Consider the following 13,630-nt stretch of genomic DNA (forward strand, 5'->3'; position numbering starts at 1 on the left):
ACAAAACAAACATGCCCCCAAAACGGCCAGCAGCGATTCCCACGAACGTCACATATTAACGAAAAAAATAGCTAAATTAATTTCACAACGAAACATATTTAAGTTATATTTTTATTTAAAAACATTTCATATAACGAAAAATATCCTTGTCCCAAATAAAAAAAAGTATCTGTTCATTTACAATTACTAGAAGCACGAAAAGCTCTCTCAACTGAGTTAAATACGGCGAAATAAACACCGCGTTATCGATTCCAAAAACAAAACATTGATCGCAATTTATAATAAAAAAGCAATATGAGAATATACGCAATTGGATACAATGTAGTAAAGCATAACTTTTTAAAAGATCCATGAAAAAGATGCACATTCGTTATGTTGATGTTTGTATAATACTGTTAATATGTGAATAGAGTTTAGTACAATGTAGGCTAGGCCACCGTATATGTAGCCTATACAATATACCATAGCGTAGGCCAAAAGACAATAATAAATGTAAAAAATGGAACAGCAGAACCATGCCTGTGTTTACAAACACCTCCAGTTTGTTGAGGCAGCACACTGCGCCACCAAATCGAAGCGGCCGGCGAGCGAGTTAGCGCAGCGACCCGGGAAATTTGAAAATTAGTGCGGAAACAGAAATTACTGTAGCCGAAATTTGTGCCGGATTACTGATTGTTCCGGACTACTGATTGCCGGATTAGTGATGGTCAACCTGTACCTTAATTTCCATCCTTCCTGGGTCAATGGCCACCTGCATACTGATGAAGACTTACTGCCACACCTACATATGTTTTGTATATATGCTCTTGCTCTTGTATCATATCATCTGTCCACATTTTACCAGTGAACAGGGCACAGAAAGAAGTGCTCGAAATAGAGTATATGGCTGCAATGTTCAGTGTTATATATATATATATATATATATATATATATATATATATATATATATATATATATATATATATATATATATATATATATATATATATATATATATATATATATATATATATATATATATATATATATCAGGTCCTTGACTTACGGCAGGCATCCGTTCCAATGCCGCACTGTAAGTTGATTTCCGCCGAAGTTCTGACAACTTTTTATCATTTTATTACTCATATATTTTCACTGTATAATTTTATAACTTTATATTGTATAATTTTCTTTAAAATAGTGTACTTTCTTTAACAGATTTAGCCTACATTCCTGAGCTGGCCTAACCGTAAGTCAACTACTTAACTTTACTCAGAATCTGCAGAATATTATCAGTGACTTTCATCTCCCAAATTTACTATCTTCATAACCAGGAAAATGAACATTAAACATTCGCTAATGGGAGGGGAAGGATAGAAACATTTTCTAGCATAGATAAAGGTTTATGATTACGCTTCTTACCTCTAGCATCATCTGAACTCAAGAGTGGCATATCGAATGAGTAATTATACAGCTATATAAAAGAAATGATCAAAACTGTATTACCTATAAGTGAGAAATTCGTGTGTTGCCAAATGTGTCATTGTTTTGATTAAAAGTTTTGACCTGGTAGAGCCTTCTCAAGTGGAATCTTTAAAAAATAAAAAAAATTATGTTTATGCATTTAAAGTCAATAGAGTATCAAAAACATACCTGACTTGACACCTTTTCATTACTAACAATTATTTTCATATAAACAAAAGAGATATGGCATAATTTTTGCTGTTGGAAAGTTGTAAATAATAGGTGGCACTGCCCTTGTGGCTGCTCAACGAACTAATGGTGGCTGATTCAAAATCGAGCCGAACCATGGGAGTTCCTGGACCACAGAATGCTGGTTTTAAGAGGTTGGACTGTGTGTGTGTATGTGTATATATATATATATATATATATATATATATATATATATATATATATATATATATATATATATATATATATATATATATATATATATATATATATATATATATAGATATATATATATATATATATATATATATATATATATATATATATATATATATATATATATATATATATATATATATATATATATATATATATATATATATATATATATATATATATATATATATATCGGACAGTAATGAGGAAAGCACAGAGCATTTTCATGATTTATTGTGCCGATGTTTCACAAACCACCTCAGTTGCATTTTCAAGGCTGTAAAAATTTGAACACCATATTACTCGTAATAACTCTTAGAATATTTCGACAAAATATGTAGATTTATTACATTGACATCCCCAGTAATCTCTTTGTATTCTGATGTGGTTTTTTAAAATTTCACTATTCTGCTATATTTTACTTTTACTGGGGATGTCAATGTAATAAATCTATATATTTTGTCAAAATATTCTAAGAGTTATTACGAGTAATACGGTGTTCAAATTTTTAGTCTTGAAAATGCAACCGAGATAGTTTGTGAAACGTCAGCACAATAAATCATGAAAATGCTCTGTGCTTTCCCTTGTTACCCCGTCGATGTGGTTTGAGCGGTGGCTCCTTTTATGATTGTTTATATATATACTGTATATATATATATATATATATATATATATATATAGGTAATCCCCAGTTAACGGAGGGCTTGGTTTTATGGGGCTTGTCTAGTGACAAAAATCGGTCATTTTCGGCACCGAAAATCACTGATTTCCGCTTATCGCGCCGATAACCAAAAATTGGCGCCAATAAGCCCTGAAAATCGCCCCCTCCCTAAAAAAAGCTGAAAATCACCAATTTTTGGTCATCATCATATCCTCAGAATGGAAGCACCACCAATAAACGGCGACTGCCCATATATATATATATATATATATATATATATATATATATATATATATATATATATATATATATATATATATATATATATATATATATATATATATATATATATATATATATATATATATATATATAATATTATATTAAAAATATATAATATTATATTAAAAAAGAGAAAGAATGTGTCAGCAAAAGAGTTGCCCTTCTAGGTTTCAGCACGTACTTTTGAGATCCATGTGCTCTGCGCCACTGATGTTCAAAGGGCTTATGTGCCAGTGACAACTGGGACTCAGAGTTGCTTCATTTTGGCATACCTATCTACAAGTGGTAAAATGGTTTGATATATGTAAACAGATAGACTAGGATGTTTTGAGATGGTCTGGTCATGTGAAAAGAATGGAAAGTGATAGGCTGGTTAAAAGGATTTATCATTAAATGTTAGGAGAGAATGGGAGAAGCTCTAAAATGGGCTGGATTCATGGGATTAACTAAGTACAGTTAATGGGAAGGAAGGGTCTTATTACCCAAAAGCAAGAGTTTGTGTGCAATATATATAAGTGAATGGCACAATTAGTATAGGGGGTTTGACTGCTGCTGATAAGCCTTCTGTGTCAGAGTATGACGCATGGATACTGTGGAAGTTTTCTGCACAGGGGGTTTTATCAAAGATTCATTCCATATGTATGAATGTTGCAGTGACAGCCGTACAGTATTAATCTTTCTCTGGACCCAACCCACTTGGCAAAATAGCTTACAGTATGTTGGAAAAGGTACAAACAGGACTTACCACCGTTCATTCCTACAATCCTAAATCTGCTTATTTTATGGATGAAAAAAATATTCCTAACCAGGGCTAAACAAGATAATACCCTGTTACAAAACTAATCCACATTACCTTATATGACTAACTTTATAATTATTCAGATAAAGTACTTTTCATTTCATTTACATAAATTCATTACTAACTTACAACTCTAAATTTCAATTTTTAACTGATAGCTGCAAAACCAAGTGTCACCCCTCCAGTCCATGAGCTCCCCATCACAAGTCATCAAACCAGAGACCCTGAGATGGGAGTAGCCTTAACTTGTTATCATTAGCCAAGGCCATGATCTTCAAAAAGCCCTTGAGTGGTTTCTTCCTGCAAACAGAAAATTTAAAATAAAAAACTTTAAAACACTATAATTAAAATCACTCCAGTAATACTACGATATAACTCAAAAGTTCAGATGCAACACTTGTCTAACTAAAATGAAATAAGGCATCCTTGAATGCAGTTTTGCTATATCTGCTGTGAGTACAGTGTAGTTATTATTTTTACTACACTATTATGGCTTCTGCATTTCTAGGGTTATACAGTAATGTTATACTACTGTACATACTTTAAAAGTTCATGCAGTCCAGCAATAATTCTGTTAGATTATCAACAAGGCATTAGACAAATAAATTTTATTCATTATAAAACCAAAAATATAAATCTTAAGTAAAACGTGCAAGAAAATTAAACAAATAAATACTCTTATCTAAACAGATTTTCAGCAGTATGGTTAATCCAAAATACATGTATGTGGTTTAAATTGCCATATACAACAGAAAACACAGCAAATAGTATAATTATAAAATAAGTAAAAGCAAATAAACTAGTTTATTTGTATATCGTATTGGAGTTATGTTTTCAGATCACTTTTCTACACAGTAAAACATAACTGATGCAATGTTACAACAAAATATAATGTAATAATAATGAACATATGAAACGTTGTTGGTTAGATTTGTACAAATACTCTAGAAACATTATATTTTTCAGTCAGAAGATGGAACATAACCAAGAAACACATTACTGTACTTACATTCTAATTTGATACTAATTATTTATAAAAAGTCACATGACATCTCATTTTTGTGTGTAATGTTATTCATTCATTATAGAACCAGAAACATGGACCTATGTTGATCTGAGAAAACCTTGAGTAAATCTTTTAAGGAATGTATTCCCATTTGGAACTTTTGAAAAAGCCAGTATCAAGACTACTTTCATGATATGAAAGTGAAACAGATTTCAACTTCATTGTATCCAGTCTTTGATCTACTGCTACTAGACGTCAATTTCTGTATTCACCAGCCTTCAAGTATTTCTTATTCAGAATCCCAATGAAGTAAATAATGTGGGGCTTACAAGATGTATACTGGTAAATTCCATTTTGGTAGTTCAAAAGAACTCTACTTGGTTAATACTGTATTCACAGTTACATGGATACTAAATTAAAGTAACATGGCTAGTACTGTATTTATAATTACCTGGATACTAAATTAAAGCAACATGGAACTGAAGAAGTTGAACAGCAAAATGAGAAGAGACCAAGGGACTGCAAGCAAAGTAACAGTCAGAATGCACAGCCCCTGGGGGCTCAAGGGTCACTGCACAGAGCCTTTAGCACTGTCTACAGTGTACTGTGCACGGTCCATCACATACATGCAAAACATGAATGTAAAATACACCCATGTGTATAATCACAGCCTATAAGCAAACACTGCTTAAAATTGATGTCATCATGGTATGGATGGGTGTATTTCTAGTAAAATGTACCTGATTTCAACAGACATGTATGTAAGAATTTAAACTGACTTACATCCTACTTTGTGTTGTTGTGGTATATGACTGCCTCACTTCAGACTAACATTCTTGAGTTTAAATCCTGCTTGAAAAGGTTAGTCTCTCTTCATATAGTACTTCAAATTCAGATTCATTGTTTGGAGTAAGTGTTTTCAAAACTATGAGAAAGTGAAGAATTTCAGGGGTCTACAGTTTGTTAATAATAAAAAATACATATACGTATCAGATGACTGACAAATAAATTCATTATTATGGTATTGTCATTATTATTACAACAGTATCAAAATACTTCTCATCAATAAATAGAGAAATCTTGTAAGCGCTACATCCAAACTGATTCAAGATATATCTAAGAGTATAAGCCAAAATCAAATGGAGAGACCCATCAACCAACACTGATCAGTATTCTGAGTCTATTAGTCCATCTCCTGATGGACTCGCCTGCTCAGCCCTGGAACCACCAGCTTATAAACACCTCTAAAGTCTTCATGTGGCCTATACAATAAGGTAATAATAGGGAGCAATAGCTTATTATTATTCTGAAAACAATGTTTACTATCCTTTAAAATATGTTCTCAAGTAAAATACAATAATCAGTGCTGTCAGACTTGAGAACCAAGAAAGGCATCAAAATATCTCCCTGAATCTTTGTGAACCAAAAGCTAAAAAATGCTCATCTTGCATTCACTTCCATCCTGCAGGAAAAGGGAGTACAAAAATACCATACAATTGTGGAAATTATATGTTATCTATGTGAACAAATGAAGTACCCATGAACAATATGAACATTGTGCAACATCACTTGCAACAATTAACAATAATACATAAAAATTTAATGAAAAAGAAAACTGTTGTCAGTCACATGAAAAACTAGCACTACTGGATAGGGAGGGAAAAATTTGGTACATCAATTCTAATATCAAGATTAAGGAGATGCTGAACATCTGAATTATGATAGTCAAAAAGGTCTCAAACTAAAAAAGGAAGCTGAAGCAAATTCTTAAAACTAAAGATATAGAACAATGTCCTACAAGCATCATGTGAGCAGCATAGAATACAATATTTCACACATGGTGGAATTTTACACAAATACAAAGTCACTTTCTTTCCAAGTTAATAAACTTGGAATTGCCAACATTCTTTCCATAAATCTGACCATAAGAAAAAAAAACAGACTTTATCCGGGAGTTAACATTCCTGCTTCTTCTACATCAGGGACCATAGTTGTGACACCAGTTTACACGTATTAGTCCTTCATTCCTGCATCAAAGGAGCTGAGAAAGTTAATGACACTGCAATGCAGTAAGAAGGCTCTATCTAATGAAGAATGACAACTCTTGGCTCCTACTATCATGTAACTGAAGAGAATGCCGGACAATATGACAAGGCTCCTTTCCCTTAAATTTTTCAAATTATTTGTATCCTGTACAGTACAGGCAGTCCCCGGTTAACGGCGGGCTCAGTTAATGGCGATCCGGTTTTATGGCGCTTGTCTAATGACGAAAATCGGCAATTTTCAGCGCCGAAAGTCACCGATTTCTGCTTATCGGCGCCGATAATTGGGTATTGGAGCCAATTCATACCTAACAGAGGCGCCGATAACCGAAAATCGGCACTTTTCGGGGCCGATAAGCCTGAAAATCGCGGATTTTCGGTTATCATCACACCCCCAGAACAGATCCCCCACTGATAACCGAGGACTGCCTGTATATACCAATATAGTTGGGAATTTTTTGTAACAATTTTAAGAACAACAACACTGTTCTATTTATGCCATTATTGGCCAGTTAATACCCTTCAAGACTGGCATATGAGAATGAAGAATGTTAACTAAGCAGTCTGGGAAATAATAATAGCACACCATTATGGGATTTATAACACGTGAAAAAGAGGTTTCCATGCTGTATGGACAGTTCATAAAAATTGTTATCAAAATCTGGAAGCGACATAATGTGGCTTGCAGTTTCTTCCACAAAGGTGCTACTGGTCTTCCTTTACAAGGTTTTCATCTACTCTTGTACTTTATAAATTTTCTTCCATTGAAAACCAACCCAATGAATACTGGCTTTCTACTTTACCTGTTGCTGGTTTGGCTTAGTGCTCTCATTTTAATATTCTCATCTCTTATATTTCTATAAATTTCTCATACATATTCAATTTTGTTTCCCTTATACAGTATCTTTCATTCTTTCCTATTATAATAATGAAATACTATGATAAATGTATAAAACATCCATGTACTTTATATTATGTACATGTTAATAATCTATCTAAAAGTACACCAATATGTAAGACCCCAGCATTTTTATAAGTTATCTGATCAGATATGGTCTTTGTGATAATAGGTACCCTGTAAAAGCTGACTTACCTCTACTTTAGAGAAATCTATGTAACTAGGTAAAAACTTAGGACAATAATCAATACTTATATGAATTTGAACACTTTACAATACATACTTTTCTCCTTGCCAAATTTGACATACTTGTTATTATTAACCGTAAAAGTACTGTACGGTACTGCTATAGAAAATACATGTACTGTTAAACTTGAAATATATCTTTCTCAGGTACATGATACTTGAAAAAATATTTGTTACTTATTCCACAATTACAAATTTCATATTATTAACAGATCCATAAAAAGTAGCAACAGAAGAAATGTATCTTGATTTTAATCTTCTGCAATACATTAATGAATATTTTTTAACACAATAATTTAGTTACAGGCAGTCCCCGGTTTACGACGGTTCCAGCTTACGACATTCCGAGGTTACGACGCTTTTCAAATATATTCATCAGAAATTATTTCCTGGCTTACGACGCATGTTCCGGGTTACGACCGTCGTCGTCCCGATCGATGGAAGAAATTTGGCCCCAAAACGGCAGAATAATCATAATTTGAAGGTTTTTTGATGTAAAACTCAATAATAATACAGTTTACGTCGTTTTCAATGCACCCAGAGCATTAAAAGTAAGGTTTTCTTATGATTTTTGATGATTTTCGACGATTTTCCGGTTTACGACGATTTTCGGGTTACGACGCGGCGCAAGAACGGAACCCCCGTCGTAAACCGGGGACCGCCTGTACTTATAATATGGGTAAAATTGTGGCAATAGTGGCCTCAGTTTATTGGTCTATTCAAAAAAGACTTTTTTTCAGTATCTGTGGAAGTAAAAAGTAAATTTGCAAGTTTCTGTGCACCAGTCTCAACAGAAAAAACCAGGTTCTTCCACCAAAATAGTTGTGCATCCAGAAGGGTTAGCCTATTAGTAGACTTAGTTGTTATCAATCTCAACAACAAGCACACACCCTTGTTGCTCAGTTCTGCCATATCCAGCTGCCTGGGAGACAGATGCCTTCACGCATCCCTGGAACGAACTGGAGATTTATCTGTTTCCCCTCACTACAACCAGGAAGTTTTGGACGAAATCTTAATATCCAAGAATATCAGCGTGAAAGTAATAGTTCCTCAATGGCCAAATCAAGAATGGTTTCCAAGCTAGAAGTTTTTGCAGCAACCTCAATTCCATGGGTTCCATTTCAATCTGGAAACGGTTCTTGACGCTTAGAAATTATCCATCACCTTGTAGGCAAGGTTTTTTTTTACATGAGATAGCTGTAGCCATCTCTATGCCATGTAGTGATTCTACAATCCAGCTCTACCAAGATAAATGGAACTCAATATCTTTGGTGCAGTAGAAGAAGCACTAAGTCAGTCTTAGCCAGTGTTCCCCAAACAGCAGACTTCCTCGTTTCTTTGTTATCACAAGGATCTCTCAATTTCAACTATAAAATGCTACAGGCCTATACTATCCCAGATATCCGAAGCCCAAGGTATGAATCTTTCTTCTACAGGCGAGTTGAGACATTCATACCTGCATTTTGGGGAAGTTTCTATAGTAAAATATTAAGCCTACAAAATAAGATCTCTCTTTTGCTTAAGAAAGAGGTCCTTATGAGTCAGGGTAAAAAGTTTCCTTCCTGATATTATGGTCAAGACAGCTTTTTCTCCTGGGATTTGCCTCTTTGCAACAAGCAGTAAGATACAGGCTTTGAGCAAGGTCACTCACACTGAAGGCTGGCAGACCCAAGGAGTATATTTTACTGTTAACTTTGTTGCAAGTGAAACAACCAAACTTAAGGAAAAATAGAGACCATTCAACATCTCTCTTTGCTATCACATCACTTTCAAGCATGCCTAGAAAATAAAGACCAACTACTTTGCCTGTCTGGGATTTAAATCTACTGTATAACTCTAGAAAGCCAGGGACCCCGGAAAAGGTACTTCAAGGTTTTTCCTTTCTTTGGGACAACCCAATAAGCAAGCTCCTAAATATACAGTTGCATACTGTATTGGCTTAGAAATTACTTTAAGACCAAATGCTAATGTGACAGGTGGTAAAGCTTCCCAACTTGAAGTTAATGTTCATGAGGAAGCTTTATCAACATCTCTGATTTTTTCATATGTGCAGTCTCCTTGGCAGGATCTTGCTGGTGCCAAATGATATTGAGGAATTTTCATTTAGAGGAGAAAACCCATGTGAAGTTAGATCTGTATTTGCTAAGCCTTGTGGTAGCAGTGGAACACACTGTCCATGTCTAAATAGGTTCTAAACAGTTAGAACCATCATGGAATCCTAAAGGACAAAGAACTCTGGGGTTACCCTCTTTTACAACAATTATCTAATATGTGGATATCTTTTAAGGACTTATGTAACATGCAAACCCTCCTCAGTATTAGTCCTCTACGGGTGGTTAAAGGTGGACATTTTCCAATGAGCATACAATTACAGACTCAGGTTACTTTTTTACCAGGATTCTGTCCTTTAAATACAGCTCCCTAATTTTGAAAAATAAAAGGTTTTTATAACTTTCAACTTAAGCACCAAGCAGAGCCTTCAGTTCTCCATCACCCTGAGCCTTTCATAACTTGGTTCCTTCCCACCTAAACTTTGATTTGAGCACAATAAGTGTTGGGTCTCTGGTGAAACAAAATTTTTTTGAAAATGAAATTTTTTCTGATAAATTAATTACAAAATTATACAAATTCTCATTATCAAAAGTGGAATAAAGTGAAGAACGAGCAAGGGTGGCAGGTAAAACCAAGGGACCTAGTTTCACATTTGCATAACTCACTTTCCACAAATAGTTCTTCCTTGTGAAAATTTTTGTCTGTGACATTATGTGACACACAAAATGGGCACTATATATAATGGGTTTGTAAGGAATTTTACCTTTAAAAAAATGACATGTCCAATAAGTACAAAAATTTCATATAAAAATAAAAAACCAATTGTTGCAAACAATGCATGGCTTAAAACTTTATCAGATAAAGTCAACTCAGTCCAAGCTTTCACCTCATACCCACGAACTAGCCTCAAGAACCAACAGAAGTTTAGTTCCAAAACTAAGAGGTTGGTCCTACCACTTAAAAGTTGTGTTTGCAGCTCATTTATACTTGGGCAAGATTATGAGGAATCATATAAACCAAAAATCAAGTACCTCCAACAATGATAAGCAGAAATATTGAGTACACCATTTAAATTTTAGAAGGAATACTGGGGAGCTTCCCATGGATTCAGAACCTTGGAATGCTTTTTGATACATTACTAGTACCACAGCTATTTGTTTCTTAGTATTATAAGAACTATCAATTGAAATCTATTAAGCTTCAGTTCACTGTCAGTTACCCTTATCAAATGCATGGGACTTTTTATATTCAAATTTAATTATGATTTTTTTTAGCAGTCATGTAGGAAATCCATTAAGCAGCAGCTATTATTTGGCATTCTAACCAGACTACCGAAAACTCTCATAAGGATGGCCCAAAAGTTTCACCTTTTAAAATTAAATTAATGTTTTATTTAATAGTTCTTTAAAAATCATTATTTAGTAAATCAAAAATTATGGTTGTCAAAATTTCATGCTTTGGATTACAGTAAACACCCCGTATTTGAGGGGGATGCGTACTCCCGCCCCCACGAATAGCTAAAATCCGCGAATACTTAAAACCCCTCTAAAAACACTTAGAACTGCCTATTTGGATAGTTCAAACACAAAAAAAAACTCTAAAAATGCTTATACCTCAGTATTTTAATAGTTTTCTCACAAAAAGTGCATTTAGTCATCAAAATGATATGAGAATACAATAATTAGTGAATATCTCTCAGTGAAAAATACCGCAAATACGCGAATTTTCCACGAATAATGTGTATACTGTATATGTTCCTTAGAGAAATCCGCAAATAGTTGAGTCTGCGATTCGTGACAACGTATCTTATTACGTATCTTAATCCAGCCACTGTCTGTATTCCGTTAAATTTTCAAAGGCTGGCATTTGTTGTTCAATGAAATTTGGACATTCACATGAAATAAGTCTGTTAGTGGTCACCCGAGTTTGATCAATTCCAACATAATCTAGAATTACTGTGCTATACGTTTATGAAATAAAAAATGCCACAATCGTATGTTTAATCTTTAACCTTTTTTGTTAACACATTCACTGTTCCATAAAGGCTGCCGCTATCTTTGATAATGACAAGGGGAATAGTGGCTTTACTTGGTTATTACTGACTTCCTTAATAGATCTGTCCTTGTTTATATGAGTTCTTTTTTTAGTACATACGTATAATTTTTAAATAAATATTACAAATGAATACAGAGTGGTACAGCACTTTACATATAATCAAAGGAGAGCTGAAGCTGTGGTCAAAATGTCATCCAAATATTCATTTCTTTTAATGCCTAAATGAGAAATTTTAACATCTTTACTAACTTTATACAATTTAGGGAATGTTACAATTATTGTGCAAGATCATTTTTAGACCTACAGTTTTAAAGTGATTCTGTAACTCATCTAAAGTCACAAAAATCGTATAGTTTTGTAGTGTTAAATTTTATAATAAACTTAACTACTGAACTCTTACAGTTTTGCAGTGAAACAAGCACAAAATTACTAATTAGGTAAAAAAATTACTTGTTTTATTAGCCTGTATGGTAGCAAAGACCACACCAGAAGGAACATGCTTCAATTCACTAGTAATTTTAGACATGCAGAATGTGAGTTAACATTTGTGTAAAAGAACCTACATGTGCCTATTTGACAATGTGAACAAAATCCCCAGTCTAAGTACACGAATGTAGGAATCAAAATCCAACACGTGAAATTTCACAGATAAACCAAAGGAATTAGCCTTATTCATTGTTTATCATACACTGACTTCACTCAAGTAATTGCTACAAGAGAACAAACATAACTAATACCATTAGCAAGTTTATCAGATAATGAGACAATTTAGGCATTAATTTTACCATAAATTTGTCTAAATACAGTTGACCAACTGATTTCTATAAATGTCTCCCGTGTAGACATCATTAATAAAGAGTTTAAGCAGACCACTTAATCGCCATAAATGTCTCCCGTGTAGACATCATTAATAAAGAGTTTAAGCAGACCACTTAACTTAACTTTCCAAACTCTTACAGGGGTGGTCCAAAGGATCTGTTCATAATGAAATATGGATCTTACTTAGTATATTGCAACTCCTTAAAAACTATTGACTGGATAAACAGAAAACAATGAAGATTCTAACAAAATTTCTTTCACAGATTTAAAACTTATGATATGCCTAACATATTTCAACAATGTCATCACATAATTACATACCTGGACCAAACTATAGTAGGCATTCAAATTTCTGCAGAAAAAACAATATTTTTATACATACATATATCACATTGAAAAATTATGACATTTTAACTAAACATCAGAAACACAATTTGGTAATGCTCTTAGGTGTAAGCCTTGATACACACTTGAAGTGTGTATCAAAGCTTAACCCTTAAGGGACAGGCTAAATATATATATTAAACACACCCCCAAACCGGGCAAACTTTAAGGTTGGCCAATTTAAGAAAAAAAACATCAATGGAAAGAGGAAGATATGCAAATGTACATGGTGTAAGAAAAAAAATTTTTTCCCTACCTTCCACGGGAGTTGAAAGTGACTACAGTATTTACAAACCTGTGTGGGGTCCAGTATTTACAAACCTGTGTGGGGTCTCTTTTACAAGACACTCATAAAAATATGCTAATTTTTCCAAGTTATACATGTTTTTTCTAATAATTTATTTTATTTTGTAAAATTAAAATTATAGCTCACACAATATCATAACAGATAAGAGCTGAAATCAGTAACAAATTCTGGATAAATTTGCTGTAAAATATT

At 33.5% G+C, this 13,630-nt stretch overlaps 1 protein-coding gene across 1 annotated transcript in view; it reads right to left on the minus strand.

The window, feature by feature from the left end:
• Positions 1-3,200: 3,200 nt before the first annotated feature.
• Positions 3,201-13,630, minus strand: part of AP-1sigma (AP-1 complex subunit sigma-2) — a 133,314-nt gene continuing 122,884 nt past the window's right edge. The window contains exon 6 of the mRNA XM_067104324.1: positions 3,201-3,929. Within this exon, the coding sequence (XP_066960425.1) occupies positions 3,885-3,929 (45 nt within the window). The 3' untranslated portion in view covers positions 3,201-3,884. The remainder of the gene's footprint in view (positions 3,930-13,630) is intronic.

The sequence above is a fragment of the Macrobrachium rosenbergii genome, chromosome 5 (genome assembly GCF_040412425.1).
Source record: "Macrobrachium rosenbergii isolate ZJJX-2024 chromosome 5, ASM4041242v1, whole genome shotgun sequence".
Taxonomy (NCBI): Eukaryota; Metazoa; Arthropoda; class Malacostraca; order Decapoda; family Palaemonidae; genus Macrobrachium; species Macrobrachium rosenbergii.